Source organism: Ursus maritimus, unplaced genomic scaffold (assembly GCF_017311325.1).
Source record: "Ursus maritimus isolate PB19 unplaced genomic scaffold, ASM1731132v1 scaffold_21, whole genome shotgun sequence".
In the NCBI taxonomy this organism is placed as follows: domain Eukaryota; kingdom Metazoa; phylum Chordata; class Mammalia; order Carnivora; family Ursidae; genus Ursus; species Ursus maritimus.
Window position 1 is genome coordinate 52,874,306 of NW_024424564.1, and position 17,964 is coordinate 52,892,269.

Below are 17,964 nucleotides of genomic sequence, written 5' to 3' on the forward strand. Positions count from 1 at the left end.
TTCCATTCTGTTGCTGGCGACGTCTGGCAGCTCCTATTAGGAGCTATTATGACTAGCGCTGTTATCAACACCCTAGTACCTGACTTGCGGTGCACACTTAACACGTGTGTGTGCATTTTTTCCTGGGTGTGAACGTGGGAGTGGGGCGGCCCGATCAGGGGGTCCATACATTCCACTGAATGGTGTTCCTATGGGTTTCCTCTCATCCTCCTCACCTTCGCCTGCACTGGTTTGGGTTTTTTTTTCTTTTTAAAACAAATGTATTGTTTTGCAGCAGACGAGTTCACCTTCAGTAACCATGCTTGCTTGCAGACGTGAACTCCCGCACGAAGAGCTAATTCCTGCAGGCCCAGCTGAAAGGCCGCTCCCTCTGAGCAAACGGAATCTCTCCCCCTGCGCTGCGGGGTTCTGGGTTCAACACGATCCCCCGGAGTTGGGATGTTGGTTCGAGTTCGTCTCGCCTGACTGGCAGTCTCCTGAGGGCAGCGCCAGGTGCCAGGACACAGCCAGGACAGCCACGGACTTGCAGGCCCCAGGGTGATGGGCGCGCGCAGGGCGGCCGAAGGCGGGAAGCGACCTGACAGTGGGTGCGGGGCTTTGCTCGCGGTCCACGTCCTGAAGGACCCCCCCCCCCCGCCTTGGGGGGACACCGCCCTGTCTCCCCCCAGAAGGCGCCTCCGACCCTTTGGGCACCCTCTCTCCCTTGGTTCCCGGCCCTCGCCCTTTCCGCGGAGTCGGGCGGAGCTAACCTTTGATACGCAGCCCGCCCCTCGGGCCCGCGGGTGGGGAAGGGATCGGGTTTCACGGGCGCCTGGGCGGAGGGGGAGGGGTGGGGGTGTCTCCCGCCCGAATGCGCCCCCCTTCTTGGCCCCCACCTGGGCGAGGTTTGGGGTCCCCGCTGCCGCCCCCGGCCGCGGGCCCGCGCGCCCCTCCGGGCCGGGGTGCCCGGGCCCCAGGCGGGGGGCGGCCCGGGAGGGAGGGAGGGCACCGGGCGCCCCGCGGCCCCGCCCCCGCCGCGCCCTCCTCCGGGGCGGGATAATTGAACCGCGCAGCCCGGGCCCAGCGTTGGCTGCGGAGGCTCGGCCGGAGCGTGGAACCCAGGAGCCGCGCGCCGCGCCCCGCGCCTTTGTCCGCCCGCCGCCCGCCGCCCGCCGGCCCCATGGAGCGCGCCGCGCCTAGGAGGGTCCCGCTGCCGCTGCTGCTGCTCGGCGGCCTCGCGCTGCTGGCGGCCCGAGGTAGGGGCGCCCCAAGTCCACGGCCCCCGCTCTGGTGGCTCCCCTCCCTGCCCCGCACTCCTCGGAAGACCTGGAGCTGGAGTCGTAGCGGGAGTCTGGGCGCTGCGCCCCCCGCGGCGGTCCTGGGGTCGTGTGCGCTGGCCGTGCCCTCCCCTCACCCCACTCCTGGCTCTGGCCTTAATCACCTCGATGACCTGGGGCACTTGTTTTAAAGAAGATAGTTCCTCCTCCCCGACCCCACCGCCGCCCGCAGCCTCCCGCTGCCCGCCCTAGCGCCACCCATCTTCCCACTGGGGCCGAGGTTGGGAGGTTAGGGAGGCAGCCCTGGCTGATGGTTGTTTACCCCTGGATGCCCCCATCTGTTCCCACTGCCCTCACCTCCACCTCTTGGTAGGGGCTGTTGTACCCAGGTTGTTGGTGAGAAGACTGAGACTGCGGGCAGTACTTTGCCCAGGAGACAAAGCCACTCATGGGTTAGGGGGTGGACTTGAAAAATTAGAAAGGAAGGGAGCAGCCTGGAGATAGATTTTTAAGGAGATAGCCGTGTGCAGGCAAACCTCTGTCTGCCCTCCTGGGATATAGAGGGCCCCAAGACAGAGGCTCAGCCAGGCTACGTACCTAGCTGGGGCCGGGGACAGGCCACGTCCAGACCCACTCACCCGGTGGGAAAGGGGATGTGTCTTTTCCTGGCAGACCCCTGGGCCAGAGCACTCAGCCCAGGGCTGACAGCACCAGACGGCCCTTCTTTCTCCCTTAATCCTCCAGGCCTGGCTCCTGGGTGGAGGGGCGGGGGAGCCATTAGGATTAGAGCAGCTGTGGGTGAGCAGAGCCATGGCCTCTGACCTCTCTGCTGACCCGTGACTCATCAGTCATTAGTCAGGCCTCCCCGCCTGGAGGCTTTGTTCTCCCTGGGGCCGGGCCCTGGTGAGAGCCCTGACCACCCTCCGAATCCTATATGCTTTGTCTCTGCTGTAGCTTTGTTTCTTTTCAAGTGACCACCCTCCTCCTTGGTCAAAAGGTCACTGGGGAGAGGTTGGGGGCAGAGGGCAGAGCTCCGCAGAGGTTTCTTGGCTCGCTCACTGGCTGCGGCAGATTCTGGAGCTCGCTCTGGCTCTGTCCTGGGCGTGTGCTGGGGGGCATCTCCTGGGTGAGGTGGCATGGGAGGCACACGGGCTGGGGTTGGCAGCGAGAGCCATCCTGCCCCCGCCCCCCAACTCACAGGAGGCTTGTTGGGAGAGGTGGTGCTCCGGCAGGAGCTGGTCAGGCAGGCAGAGGGAGGAAGGGCGTTCATGGGAAGGTGATGAGGCTGGAGTGAAAACCTGGGGGGTGGGGGAGGCTCCGATTGGAGGCCACAGAAGACTCTTGTTGGAAATAGAAAGGGCCCCAGGGCCCCCCGTGTATTTTACAGATGGGCTAACTGAGGCAGGCCCAGAGAGGAGGCATAGGTGAGCTCTTCCTAGGCTGAGTGCCCGCCTCTCCGTCACTGTGCTGGTCAGGCTGGAGGGGCTCCCGTGGTCTTTATCGAGAAGACCCTGACTTCAAGCGTATGCGATCAGGGAGACCTGCTCATTGCGCCCCCAGGTTGGCGTGGCCTTCTGTTTCTTCTGGGGTGGCCCCTCTTTTGAGTTTCAGCAAGTTTGGTGTGGTTTGAGGGGAGGGAGCTAGAGCTCCCTGGTTTGTGTCTGCGGCTGCAAGCTTGGGGGCTGTCAGGTTCCCCGAGGGGACACGGGCCCACCCTCCGGAGAGCTGTGGGTACACAGGAAATGGAATTTAGAAGTGATCCTGGGAAAGGCCATCTCGTGGTGGCTCCTTTCGCTGATCTGCTCGACTCCCTTGGCCGGGCCACAGCAGTGGGCTGTGACCTTCTCAGCCAGGGGACAGAGCTGAGCCACCGTCTGTCCTGTGTGTGTCTGTCCTGTTGGGCTTTACTGAGAGCGTGCTGGGAGGGAGTGGAGAGGAGGAGGGCACTGGGGAAAGACGACTGTGCTTTCTCCCAGACTTTCTTGGCCTCTGGCTCCAGCAGCGTTTCCGACTGATTACAGAGCAAGTCTCTGGGAGGGAGAACAAAGACGGGAGAGGGAGAGGGCTTGGCTTGGAAGCACGTGGCCTGCACCGCTGCTGGAACTTTCCCAGGCTGGTGGTGGGGGCTGGACAGGCTGAGTGTGTGTGGGGGTGCTGCTGGAGTGCTGGGTGCACGAAGTTGAGACTCGGGGTGCTGCCCCGGGGTGGGGAGCAGTGCCGCGGCCCCTCCTCTGAGGCCCACGGCTCTGGGGACACCTTTTCCTGGCTCTGCCTGAGGCCCCCCAACTCGGGGGTCTGTTTGCCACCCCTGCTGGACTGTGGTGTGTGGGGGCGGGGGAGAAGGGACAGCATGGCTCACTCATCTCGGGGTCCCAGCGGGCTGCCTTGAGCTTTTGTGGGATGGGTAACAACTTTGCCTGTATCCGGCTGGAAAAGTCCACAGGATGGGTTGGTGGTTTTCTCATTTGTAAAACGAAGATAGCAGAAACCGACTTCTTAGCGTGCCTCGAGGTCTGGGGGAGACTGGGGCCCTGCCTGCCAAGGCAGATGGATCAGTATGACCTATTATTTGTGTGGCCCCCTCCCTAGCGTAAGACAGTCAGTGTCCTCTTCCCGTCAGAGTGCTCTACAAGTCCTACTAATTCCCCAGGACGGCCCCGGAACCAGCAGCGGTCGAGACTCAAAGCCGTGTTGGGAAAGGTGAGGCAGAAGGGAGTCAGCTGGCCTCCTTGGGCATCCGTGCTCTAGATACCTGCTCCGTGCCAGACACTGTTCTAAATCGTGGGGGTACGGCAAGGAAGAGGCGAGGCCGAGCCCTTCTGCCCGTGGGGCTCCCACCCCCCAAGAGAGCCAGAAGCGTGGACAGGCCGTTACAAAGCCACCGCATAGGCGGACAGTCAGGGACAATGTCCCCAAGGACGGAGGACGCAGCCTGGAATCTGCCAGATACAGCAGGTGCCGGCCGGGCCTCGGGGGAGGGCGGCTGCGGGAACGCCGCTCCAGGCAGAGGGAGCAGCACAGGCAAGCGCCCAGAAGGAGAGAGAGAATGTGGGCACGTCTCCTCTTCCTGCCTTAACTTGGAAGGCAGGGCTCTGAGCGTCGGGTGCGCTGTGGACCACCTTGCATACGCGGTTTTATAAACACAGGTCTCTAGCACGCGTGGTCATCTTGCCTGTGTCTTTTAGCCCATAAAAGACTCTCCTTTGCAACACATCCCATTATAATCATTTGATTCATAAAAGCTTCTGCAGGCTCTGTATGGTTCCAGGGTCCTGGTAATGACCTCACGTGTGGCACCTAACCGAACGGGGACACCCATTCTGTCAACTTTCCTGGAGGGCCTGGAGGGAGCGTGGCGAGGAGGGGGTGGGGCAGGGAGGCTGATGAAGTCCCAGCGGGCAGGGCAGGACTGGAGGCTGGGTGCTGCCGACCAGCCGTCTCCCCCCCCGGGCCTGCCTCCCTCAGCCCTGGGGCTGGTCCTCACCGAGCTCTGAGTCAGGAGGGAGTCAGGGCCGTGTTGCTTCCGCTGCCTGCATGGTGTCGGGAGGTGGGGCCGGCACTCAAAGAAGGTGAGGAGACTGGTCCCAGTTCCGAATGTGACCAAGCCCAGACCCTCTCTACGTTTCCTTAAGTACAGAATGAGAACACACTCTGCGAATTCTCTCAACAATCCTAGGAAGAAGGTCCTGTCCTTATTTTCATCTTATACACGTACAAACAAAGGCCCAGAGCAGTTAAGTAACTTGTCTGGGAAACACAGTGGTGAGTCGAGGGCCGGGACATGGGACCCCATGCTCCTGACTGCTTGGCTGTCTTGCCTTAAACCTAATGAGGGGAAATAAAGGCAGGTTGGACAGCATTTAAACCCAATAGACAGATGCTGCTCGTGCGAGGGGGTCCTGAGGAAGAACGGGTGTTTTCCATTCGTGGGGGACCACAGAACTCTTGAAGGGCTCGTGGCTGGCTTGGTAGGATTCCCAAGGTGAGGGCACCTGTCTTGTTTCAGATCAGTGGACAAGCCTGTGCTGTCCCGGGGAGGCAGTGGCGGTGGTGGTGGAGGGGCGTTTGCTCGGGTACCCAGCCCAGGGTCCGGCCGTAAGCCTGCCTCTTCCTTGGGTGTGGCCCAAGTCAGGCCCTCCTTGCTGCCATTTGGGGGTGGAGCTCCAGAGCCCCCCAGGAACCTACGTTGGCCGTGTTCCCCCTGCTTCAGGGAGAGGCTGTGCACACAGGGATGGATGCCTCTGGCCACAGGACACTGGGTGAGGTCTAGAACTGTCCGCAGGGTAGAAAGTCACCCCTTTCCTGGCACCTTTACAAAGGAAAATGTTCTTGGCCGGTCCTGGGTTCCAGACACAACAGGGCGGGCCCGGCATCTGGAGAAGACGGCCCTGGAAATTGTTCAGGTCATATTCCTGCTTGATCTGCCCCCGGCCTTGCCAAGTGATCCTGCCAGAGGGCTGTGCTGACATGGCCAGCGCGGGGAGTGGGGACACTGGGTTCCTGCCCACCCTGTTGCTGACTTCCTGGGGGTCCCAATTGCCAAGGGCCCCGGTTCCTGCTTCTGAGGGCCAGGACCCAGAGCCTTCTTTTCTCCATGTGGAGGGCCTGTGATGTGTGTTCTTACCTGCATTGCTGGCTTCAGGCCACTCAGAGGAGACACCACACAGAGGGGCGTCTGGGCCCTCCGGGGTCCCTACACCTCTCAGATGGTAGCAAGAATGTAGAAACCAAAAACGAGCCTTGGGGTCCAATGGGACACACTTGAAGTGAATTTGGGAAGAAATGGTTTGTCTATCGGGACATGGAGACCACAGATCAGCTGGTCCACTCTGCATAGGTGGGGAAACTGAGGCCCAGAAGGAGGAAGTAGGTGATACGCAGTGTCATTTATCGGCTGTTTCTCGGCTGTAGTTAGCAAACGGTGCCCGAGCCTCCCTTACGAGCCTGGCCTGGCCCCAGAGGAGCTATTCGTCGCGCCGCCAACATTTGTCGGCGTGTTATCCGTGTACTCGGCAGGCACGAGGCCCCCGGGACACGGGACAGGCAAGGTCCCTGCCTCATGGAGCTTGTGTGCCGTGGGGGTCTCCTGTGGCTCTGGATCAAGTCACTGCAAACGAGCGGCTTAATACCACAGAGGTCTATCCTCTCACCACCCCAGAGGCCCGAAGTCCGATGTCATGGTGTCTGCAGGGCTTTGCCCCCACCAAAGGCTCGGGGGCGGGGGGCGTCCTCGCCTCTCCCAGCTCCTGGGCTCGTGGCTGCCTCCATCTTCACGCAGCTCTTTCTTCCTCTGGGTGTCTTTCTAAGGACACTCGTCATGGGATTTAGGGCTCACCAGATGGTCCAGGAGGATCTCCTCTTGAGATCCTTAATTACACCTGCAAAGACCCTTCTTCCAAATAAGGCCACAATCCAGGGTCAGGACGTGGATATATCTTTTTAGGGGCTGCCGTCCAAGCCGCTGCACATGCTTATAGACGCCCTCACAAGGACATATCGGTAGGAATCAGTACCGCAATGACCATGACATGCTAGGACGGGGACAGTAGACAAGGGTGCCTCTCCAGTGGGTGGAGGGGGAGGTGATACCCGCTGAGGTGTGAGTGGCGAGGAGCCATCTGTGAAAAGACCTGAGAAGAGCTTTTGGACAAAAGAAGCAGCTGGCACCAGGCCTCAGGTGGGACCCGGTGTATTGGAAGGACCAGAGGGGAGCGTGTGTCTCCAGGGAAGGGGGGAGCAGAGGGTGCTGCAGAGGGCAGCTGAGACGGGAGGGCCTTAAACATTAGGGTGCAGACTGTGGGTTTTATCCAGAGTGCACTGGAAGCTGCTAGGGGAGTTTAAGCAGAAGAGTGACATTACTTGACTCAGGTTTCTAGAAGTCGCTCTGGACTGCTGCATGGTGAAGGGACGATGGGGAGACAAGAGGAGGCAGAATAAGCCAGTGTGGAGGTTTCTGCGGGGTCCAGGGCCCAAGATGCCCTGGGCAGAGTGGTAGTCAGGGGGCCACTGGGAAGTGGATAGATCTAGGGTGTCTGGGAGCTCGAGTGGACAGGACTTGCCCTGGGATGGTGAGGGAGAAGGAATAATTCAGGCTGACCCCATTATTGTGGCACAAGCAGTTGGATGGAGGGTGATTGCTAATAACTTTGTCAGTGAAGGCTGGACAGGGTAGGGCCAGGGAGTGGTGGAAGAGTCCAGGTTCCTAGTGGACCCCGTAAGCATCCTGCTGGGCGTCCGATGGAGCCTGGGCTAGGAGGGAATATCAGGCTGCAGGCAGAAACATGAGAGTCTCAGCCTATACGATGAAGCTGTAGGAGACTGGCTGGGGAGATGGCGAGAGGGGGGACGAGGGACCGAGCCCTCCCGGGCACGTTGAGGAGGGACAAGCTCCGAGGTAGTGGGCCTGTCGGGGGCTTCCCAGAACCCTGGGTGGTAGCTGGGATGTTGCCAGGACTGGTTTTGAGATGGGAGGGACCCGTGTGTTTTTTTTGCTAATGGGGGGGCCGGTATTTTTCTTGAACCTATTTTTCCTTTTGGATCATGTCACCTGCAGGAGTAAAATGTACTGTAAGTTTTGCTGCCTACATATGCTTCTGATTTTGACATAAGACTTCTCTCTGCAGCCCACTCCCGTTCTTCTCCCCCGTTACCCACGAAGGGGTGTGAAGACACCAGGGGTCAGGGAGGCCAAGTAGCATGTCTCGGACTGGCTCCACCCGGACTGAAACCTGGAAGCATGGCTCTCAAACTGTGTTCTTTTTTTTTTTTTTCAAAAGATTTTTATTTATTTCTGTGAGAGAGAGGGAGAGAAAGCACAGAGGGAGAGGGAGAAGCAGACTCCCCTGCTGAGCAGGGAGCCCGATGCGGGACTCCATCCCAGGACCCTGGAATCATGACCTGAGCCAAAGGCAGATGCCCAACTGACGGAGCCCCCCAGGCGCCCCTCAGATTGTGTTCTTAAGCAGGACATGCCCACCTCATTTTATCTTTGTGATTGAAAAGTCTTGATTTTGCAAAGTCCAGCTTCAGGAGGAAGCCAGTTTCCTTCGGCCTGTTGGGGGGCGGGGGGGGGGCGGAGTGAGATTCCAGTCCAGTCCGAGCCAGACTGCAAGGCCACCTCTGTGTTTGCTCTGCGGCCTGGGGCAACTTGCTTAATCTCTCCCTGATCCCCTGTTTCCTGTAGTTGCTAGGATCCCGTGAGATCATTGTCCATTGGTTCTTTTCGCAGGAATGTATTGAGTGTCTGCTCTGAGGCTGGCCTGGGGCAGGTACGCACTTGTCCCAGCCCCCTGGGCGCTAAGTACACACATAGTTAATTATTTGTGCCAGGTGCCGGGAAGTTCAGGGTGCAAAGAGACCGTGGAACTCTGTGTGTGTGTGTGTGTGTGTGTGTGTGTGTGTGTGTGTGTGTAGGGGTTAGGGAAGACTTCTGGAGGAAAGGACCTTTGAACTGATGTGGGTGTGAATGAGCCAGTCCTAGGAAGGGAGTGGACCCAGGACCACCCAGCTCCAGCTTCCAGAGGCCAGGTGCAGGGGACACATGACAGGTGGCCAGAGAGTTCAGAGGAAAACCGGGGGACATGGGTCCCGCAGGGTGGGATGCTGTAGGGATGTCAGGAGGAGAGGACAGCCCACGTGTCCACTGGTCTTGGTCTGCTAGGAGGGAGCAATCTGGAGGACACTTTTCATCTCCTTCCCAGAGATATGCCTTCTGGTCTTTCTCTCTTGCTGCCTCCTGCCGGCCGGTTCTCTGCCCTAGACCCCTGTCTCTTGTGACAGGTGCTGGTGTGTGGCACTTTTAGGCATCTGTGGCTCTTGGGTGGAGCCCTGAGAGCAGACTCCAGCACACCCCACGTCCTCCTGGGGAGGTCGGCTGCCCTTGAAGGGGGAGATGGCTCTGTCCTTTGCCTAGACCTGCAAGAGATACAGAGGCCCTGTGTACCAGATCCCAGTGACAATTGCCTGTGTCTCCCTGGGCTATCCCCTTGAGGCCAGGCTCCTACCTTTTCACCTCTGGATCCCTTGCCCCAAGCCAGAGCCTGCACAGGGAAGTGTTGTAAGAGGGCCTTTTTTTTTTTAATACGATTTTATTCCTGAGTAATTTCTACACCAACGAGGGGCTCGAAGTCACAACCCCGAGATCATGAATCACGTGCTCTTCCGACTGAGCCAGCCATAGAGGGGCTTTTTGAATGCACAGACGACTTAGGACAGCATGAGAGCCGTGGCCAAGGGTTGGGGCCTGGGCTAGGCTCCTGCTGGCTCCCCAGCTTCAGGAGGGGAGGGCCGCTGGCAGGGGTGGGCTGAGTCTTGCAGGGTTCTGTTTGGTTGCAGTTTCCCTTTGGTGTCTGATTGCATTTCAGGCTTCCCAGTTATGTGGGTCCTGGACACCCCTGGGACCCCCTCCAACTTTGGCTGTGGCTTTAGACGGTTGCTGTGGATCAGATGAAGCATGAGGCTTGCATGGAGGCAAGTTCAGGGGACCCACAGGGCACACCAGGGTCCCATTCATCTTCTGAAACACTCAAGGCCCCCTGCTGCTTTGAGCGTGTACGAGGAAACCAAAAAAATGAACTTGCTAGCTAGCTGCCGATGACATACCTTCCCCCCTTCTCATGTATGCACAGAGGCTGTCAATTTTTTATTTTGCCAAATAAGAATATTAAAATATAAAGCAGAGATCCAACCAATCAGCACCTCCTCTCTCACCATCTCATATACATACAGGGCGTCCGGAGGGGCAGGGTCTCGGAACCAGAGGAAGCCTTCTAAGCCAGACGTGGCTGACACGTGGGACGTCGGGCGTCCGGAGGGGCAGGGTCTCGGAACCAGAGGAAGCCTTCTAAGCCAGACGTGGCTGACACGTGGGACGTCGGGCGTCCGGAGGGGCAGGGTCTCGGAACCAGAGGAAGCCTTCTAAGCCAGACGTGGCTGACACGTGGGACGTCTCCCTTGGCCATTTCCTTTCTCACTCATTTTCTTGCGGCCCAGTGGGACTTTTGTCAGACCAGTGTCCATATACACGGTGGGGTGTGGCAAGCCTTTGCTTGACTCCAGACCAACTTCTCCACCCAGTATACAGACGAGGAGACTGAGGCCTGGCCTTGCTCCAGGTCAAAGGACCTGGAGGAGCTGTAAGCAGAGGCCGGGCCTCTGGAGCTCCAGCCCTAGACCTGGCCCACCACCACACAGCACACCGAACAACTTGGCGTACTGCTTACCTGCTCACGGGCTGGTCAGGCATTGCCCAGAGACTCTGTGATGATGATTGGTGGCAGGCTGACATTCTGGAAGCTTCCACCCGAGGAGCAGTATAGAACCCCTCCGACTGCCAGCGGCATCTGTAGCGTTGGAAAGAACACGCGTCTGTATCTTTACCGCTCGACGAGAACGTGCGCTGCTCCAGACCGTGAGCCTCCGCGTGGCTCCGAACACGTGGCCTGCCTCTGGCATCCACTGAAACTGCCACCACTCACGGCCCGCGCTATAGTCTTTACGAACGCATAATTCACCTGGAAGAAACTTCGTTTCAGCCGCTGTCTCAGTGACACATGGTATCCGATGCCCGTGACCCAGGCTCTCTGTCCACCTGCTCACCAGTTACTTCTGGCAGGTGTGCCTCTTTCCCCAAGGGAGGTGGTGGGGTGTCGGCCACGTGGCGATGTGTGTCGGTCTGGGGGAGTGTGTGACTCCCGGAAAGAGGAATGCCCGCCCCGCGGTGGTGCAGAAACTTCTGTGATGGTTCTATTCTGAAGATTCTTTCTGCGGCCGGGCACCGCTTAAAGCGTTTTGCCCGGATTAGCACATGGATCTACCCAGCCCTACCCAGTTACCACCCCGTTTGGCAGATTGAGAAAAGGACGCTCAGTGAGGTGGAGGCAGGTCCGGGGCTGGGCAGTTTTAACCCACACGTCCGTCGCCTTCCGTTGGAAGGTCGGTGTCGAAGGCTAACAAGATCTTGCAAGGGAGTTTATTCCTCGTTTATATTTAGTGTGATGCTTTGTGGGTCCAATTCACAGATGACAGGAACGAGAGATGGAAACTGTGCTTGATCGAAGCATCTGCTCAGAAGGGAGGGAGGTGATCTGAAATAAAAGACCATAGACCACTTCTCTCTTAAGAGCACCTACAGCCCCGCGACGGGCATAGGTGGGCGTCTAGCGTGCAGTCACCTGAAGTAACGTCATCGATTTTGGCATGGTTCCCAGGAGTGGGGGGTAGAAGAAACAGTGGTAGCCTCATTTGCTCCAGGTTGCCGAGGGCCGTTCAGATGTGCTGGGGTCTCTGTGTGGGATTTCTGTGAATTGATGTCCTTCTGGAAGGGCTGCCAGCCAGTCTGTGACTGCCGGTTGGCCTGGTTGATCCGACGCTGTCGACTGCTATGAAATCCTTGGTGGTACCGGTGAGATGTGGTGTCCAGGGAGAGGTGTCACCCTCTTTTCTTGCTCCCCATCCCCCGGCCCCTCCAGCTCACCGGCCCAGCTGTATGTCCTGTGTCGGAGTGGACCCACTGCCTGGGATCCCCCTCTCTCTTTCCTTTCCACTGACAACGCTGAATTCTTTGTGTGGTTGGGGGAGTGATGCCAGGAGCGTGGCCTCACTGTCACTGCCGAGAGCTAGCCCTAGGCTCTTCCTTGGGCTGGGGAGTGAGTGCCGCCCTCTGCTTTACTTCCTTCCTTAACGTTTTACCTGTTCCCATGTGAGGTCACCTAGCTGGCTTATGTAAAACACTGCGGTCACCACCAAGCTGCTATGGGGAGGGGGGGCTCTGAAATAGTTTACCAAAGTAATCCTCTCTGCGGTACGCACATTCGTGCATTAAAACATCGACTGAGAAGCAAGTGAGATCATCAGCAGAACATCTAGGTCCTTTCTGAATGAAGGCTGATGCATGCAAACGCTCAATTTTTTAACACGTATTTTTTTATCATGGTGAAATACGCATCACATAAAATTAGCCATTTTAACCATTTTTAAGGGCACCGTTCAGTGCCGTTACATACATTCCCATGGTTGTGCAACCACCGCCCCGTCCGTCTCCAGAATGTTTTCATCTCCCTAAACTGAAGCTCTGTGCCCAGGGGACAGCTCCGCATCTCCCCCTCCCGCAGCCCCTGGCGCCCACCATCTACCTTCTGCCTCCGACCGTGGCTCCTCTAAGGGACCTTGTAAGTGGAATCACACAGGGCTGATCCTTCTGTGACTGGCTTATTTCACCGAGCATGATGTCTTCAACAACCACATTTTATTTTATTTTTAAAAATATTTTATGTATTTATTTGAGAGGGAGAGTGAGAGAGAACATGAGCCAGGGGCAGAGGGCGGGGGGAGAGGCAGAGGGAGAGAGAGAAGCAGGGAGCCTGATGTGGGGCTGGATCCCGGGACCCTGGGACCCCGGGATTATGACCTGAGCCCAAGGCAGATGCTTCACCGACTGAGCCATCCAGGTGCCCCAACAACAAAAGTTTTTTTTTTTTTTTTTTTTTTTTTTTTAGAGATTTTATTTATTTATTTGACAGAGATAGAGACAGCCAGCGAGAGAGGGAACACAAGCAGGGGGAGTGGAAGAGGAAGAAGCAGGCTCATAGCGGAGGAGCCTGATGTGAGGCTCGATCCCAGAACGCTGGGATCACGCCCTGAGCCGAAGGCAGACGCTTAACCACTGTGCCACCCAGGCGCCCCCCAACAACAAAAGTTTTAAACGAAGCTTTTAGTCTCTATTAGGTGCCCAGCTTTTAAACAATTGTGGGGAAGTTCAAGTTAATTTTAACCCAAGGATGCACGCATAGCCATTATTCTACAGTAATGGGGAACTGTGATGAGACTGTGGGTACTGGTTTTAATAACAGCAGGCAGGTGTCTCCAGCCTCTGAACACAGCAGGTAGTGGTTTTCATACTCTCTGTCCAGGTTACAGCAAACATTTACAGTGACCGTACTTCCCTTGGTAAACACGGTGGACGAGGTGGGGACGGCAGCCCGGGCTCTCTATCTCGCACTCTTTCCCTGGGTCGCCGTGCCTCTTTTCTGACCTAATGTGATTTTCATCACCAGCGTAAAGCTTGTTCACTACAAAGGGGACAAGTGTGAAAATAGCAAAGACAGCTCTGTGTCCCTATGGATTTGGCATGTGTCTTGGAAGAGGTGTGTCCAGGGTTGGGAGTGGCATTGAGAGCCTGGTCCTGCCCCATGGAAAGGAAATGCTTGGGAAGAGATGGGCGGCTTTTCTTGTTTCAGAACATAAGTTAATAACAGGCCTTTTCTTGGACGAGATGCACCCGTCTGTTAAAGACCAACCTGGGGCAGTCGGTCTCTCTGTTGACATCTTGAGCCAGGACTCCAGAGAATTCTGCAGGGCGTTCCCCTCCCTCCACGAGACCCCTCCTCTCCCTGCAGCTCTGATGGGTTGGGGGGCAGCTGTCTCTAAGGCCAAGAAGGTGGCAGCTCTGGAGTCTCAGATCCATGCCCCAGCATGGCCCAGGCTCTTGCGGAAATTCTAAGCCGCCCTGCTCTTCGGGGCAGTCGGCTCCAACCACGTCTTGCTCCTTGCGGTCATTCCCTCCCTGGGAAGAGGTGTGTTTGCAGCAAACCCTAGACTCTAAGGACTGCCTCGCAGTCTAGGCCCCTGGTTAAGAAGCCTGTCACCAGTCTGTCCTGTTCAACTAATACTGAGCCTCGCTGTGTGTGCTGGGCGTGGGCGGGCGCTGCAGGGTCACTGAGCAGAGAAAGATACCATCCCTGCCCCAAAGGAGTTTCTAATTCACCAGGAGGCAGACTAGCCCAGCTTTGGAGGCTGTCAGAACCAAGCCCGAGGCCTGGCTCTGCTGCTCACTGGCCCCTCTGGCTGTGTGACCTTGAGCTAGTCACTTAACCTCTCTGAGCTGGAATTTTCTTACGTGCAAAGTGGGGAACATCATGCACTGGCCTCTCTGGGTTCTTGTGAGACCCGAGTAAGTCCTGGTGCAGTGCCTGGCACGTGGTGAGCACTCAGTGAGGAGTGCTCACCGAGCGATGGCAATGATGCTGGGGAGGCATGGTGTTGAGGGATATCCTGACACAACTGGGTAGTGTCTGGAGGTGAGCGGGTGGCAGGGCTGGCCAGAGAAGGACCAGAGCCTAGAGGGGCCAGAGCCCAGACCCAGGAGCAGTGGAATGAGAGGTTGGCAGGAAAGCATCAGGGATTTTGAGGGACAGCTGTGCAGAGCTGGCCACCCACCGGTTTCAGGAGGGCAAGGCATGGTCCCGGGGGGCACGAGGACACCTTAGCATTTATGTTCACATCACTGTTTGGTGACTTCACTCCATTTGGCTCCCGTTCACAGCTTTGTTTGAAGTCCAGGTTCCATACCTACAGCCACCGCTGCGACAGCTTGGTGGCAAGTTACTTAAGGCATACGGTTTAAAGACAGTGGCGAATGGGGATAGAGCAGGAACGGGAGCAGGAAGAGCCCTGGCTGCCTTCCGTGTGCTGGGCGCCCACAGGAACCCCGTGATTCGGTGGTCCGAGCCCCATTTCACAGATTGGGCCCCAGAGCTGAGGTGTAGACAGCCTCAGGAATTTGTCCTGGGATGGGGAGCTGTGGGGGAGGGGGGGCCTGGGGGCTCAAACCCAGGTCTGCCTGACGCTGACCCCCTCCTCCCCTCTGCCCTGCTGCTCTCCGGAGGAGCATTTGAGATGCAGGGGCTGGCCTTCTCCCTCAGGTCCCTCTGACTTGCAGCTGGAGTGCTCAGCTTGCCCCAGGTCCATGCCGTGGCCTTGACCGGAAGCCCCTGAGCTTCGGCCAGTCAGCCCAGCTCCAGCGGGCCACGCTTTGCCGGCCACAGGTGCTGGCTCTACTCACGCCGCTGGTCGCCGTGCTCCAGCGGCGGGGCCGGCAGGGCTGTGTGAGCAGGGAAGCCTCTCGGGACAGCAGTCCGCTGTTTGTTGGCAGAGCCTCGAGCATGTCTTCCCTTTGCTCCAGCTCTTCTCCTTCAGCGGCTCCGGCCTAAGCAAAGACTCAGGACGTTCGGAATGACGGTGCATGAATAGAGATGTCCAACCCAGGGCTGTGCGTCCCTTGAGAGTAAAATATAGGAAGTGACCGGGGGCCAAGAGGGGGAGTGGGTTGGGCAAGATGCCTCTTCTACTCGACAGTGTGAGGCCACGCGGCCTGTTTGGTGGCATCAACAGGAAGGTATGGGGTTGAGGGGAAAGGAGGCGGGGAAGGAAGGAGGCTCAGCACGTGTCAGGGATGCTGGTTACAGCGAGGACAGGGATGCCCGGGTCTGTTCCCCACCGTTCTGCCTCGTCACCGTCCAGCTCGGCCGTGGTCCATGGGGGGCGCCGTCCATCGCACGTCTGATGGGGCCGTGCAGAAACATCCCTGTGGCTCCCAGGGGGCTGCGTGCTGATCCCACCCGGCCCCGGCCCCCAGATGGCCCTGCTTTGCACGAGTTCCAGCTCTGTGGCTGCTTGGAGCATTCCAGGGACATTCCACATTTCTGGACTGAGCAAAGGACTCAACGTGTTATTGTCCTGCTGAGAACAAGGTTCAAAGTGCTCAGGTTCCCCAGCGAGAATCATTTCCAAATGTTTCCACGGCTCAGGGCACAAAGTGCTCACCCCGCTGAGCTGGCCGTGGGAGTCTGAGCTTCCCCCGTGCTTGCCTTTCTCGGGGGTGAAGGGAGGCTTTGGGGCTGTTGCTCATCCCCCGGGGGCTTCCGCACACAAACCCGGGGCCGTGGCTCCCCATTTCTCATGGGCCACGCACGACAAGCAAATCCCCTTTGCTCCTTTAACACGTAATCAAGCACCGTTTACTGAGAGCTCCCTTGGAACTTTAGAAGCTATACCCATCTGCCCAGCAACTCTGCAAAGGTATTTCGAGCCCCATTTTACCGTCGAGGAAGCTGCAGCTCAGAGAGGTGAAGCAGCCTGCCCAGGGTCACGGAGCAAGAAAGAGCTGGAGCCGGGCTTGGGGCTCTGAGCCCAGAGGTCAGGCTCTGCTCAGCTCTGTTGCTGCTACCTGCCAGCCTTGTGCCGAGGAGCGTAAGGAAAAGAGACAGGCCCCGCTCGCAAGATACTTGTAGGTGGGAGGGGAGGGCAGTCGGAATACTGGGAAGCAGGGGGAGCTGCGCTCCACGTGCAGACGGTGGTGTGGGAGCAGGGGGCCCCCAGGCCAGGCTGGTGGGCCGGCAGGCTGCAGGGGTGGGGGGGCCCAGGCGGGGGGCGGGCCGGCACTGGAGACCAAAGAGGCTGTGAGAACCCGGAGGGGTGAGACCGCGGGCAGGAGGGCTGGGCGGGCCCAGCTGGGGCTGGGTGGATGGGGAGCTGGGCTTGGCGTGGGGGAGATTGGCCTCCTGTCTGGGTCACGCTCATCCCGGGGTGAACTGCAGGCCGTATTTTATCTCCGACGGATGAGGTCCTCTGTTTCGTGAATGCTTTTCCTTAAATTCAGGGTAAGAGCGAAGGAATGAGCGAGTGGGTGCATGAATGGGAAAGTTCGATGTTTCCCCATAACTCTGTGGCTTCCCCTCGGCACGGTGCTCTTGCTTTGGTGTCTGAGCCCCGGCCCCACGGTGAATCTCCCATGCTCACCGAATGGCATTGTCCTGGAATGAGGAGCGGGGGACAGCTGAGGTGGGGATGGGCTGAGGGGCCAGGTGGCAGCAGACTGAGTGACGGTCTGTCACTCTTCCCCAAACCACTGTGGACTCCCTCTGTCGCCCAGAGAAGTCCCGTGAGGGTGGGAACGGGCCGGGGTACATCTCTCATTGTGGAGAGCAGCTCCGAGAGCCCCGGGAGCCCCGGGGAAGGGGTGGCACTGACTTTGGTTCCGGGTGACGCCCCTCTTCCTCCTGGCCACGTGGAAAGGCCGGCCATGCGCTGCTGTCCCAGGGTCTTTCCAGAAGCGATGACTCTTGGTGGGGAGTGGTAGTTTCGTCTCCTGCCCACAGGGTGTTCAGGGCAGCGTGTCCCACACCTGGTCTGACTGCAGGGGGGCTTGTGCTAGCTGACGGCAGGTTGTGAGGGCTGGCATTTTGGGGTGTCTTGGCCTCGTGCTAAGCCCGAGAGTGAGCCTCCCTTCTGGGGCTGCCTTGAGGGCCCCGCTTTGGAAGAACAGGAAGCCCAAACAAAACACCCATGGCCAATGGTGCCAAGAAATTCTGCCGAGCCCAGCGGGATTTACCCCTCTTGGTGCTGGAAAGCCATCAGGAAGAAAACGTGGTGTTTCTTAGAGCCCAATCTTTTTTTTTTTTTTAATAATAATTTTTTAAATTATATTATGCTAATCACCATACAATACATCCCTACTTAAAGCCCAATCTTGGGGCCCCTGGGTAGCGCAGTCGTTAAAGCATCTGCCTTCGGCTCGGGGCGTGATCCCGGCGTTCTGGGATCAAGTCCCACATCGGGCTCCTTCGCTGGGAGCCTGCTTCTTCCTCTCTCACTCCCCCTGCTGTGTTCCCTCTCTCGCTGGCTGGCTGTCTCTCTGTCACATAAATAAATAAAATCTTTACAAAATAAAAATAAAAATAAAGCCCAATCTTGCCACGTCCTGCCACAACGTGGCCTTCTACCCAGGCTGCAGATGCCATCAGGGCTAACGCCCCGGCCACGCGAGTCCCCTCATCGGAGGGCACCTCTGTCCCCAGCTGCTCCTCCCTTGGGGCACATTGAGGCCCCCCTTCCCTCTGAGGGCTGGGGCTCCTCCGGGCAGCAGTCTGGG

General features: G+C 58.3%; 1 protein-coding gene across 2 annotated transcripts in view; it reads left to right on the top strand.

The window, feature by feature from the left end:
- Positions 1–1,130: 1,130 nt before the first annotated feature.
- FBLN1 (fibulin 1) overlaps positions 1,131–17,964 on the top strand; it is an 81,532-nt gene continuing 64,698 nt past the window's right edge. For both annotated transcript variants that reach the window (XM_040637705.1, XM_040637706.1), the window contains exon 1: positions 1,131–1,235. In XM_040637705.1, the coding sequence (XP_040493639.1) occupies positions 1,160–1,235 (76 nt within the window). In that variant the 5' untranslated portion in view covers positions 1,131–1,159. The remainder of the gene's footprint in view (positions 1,236–17,964) is intronic.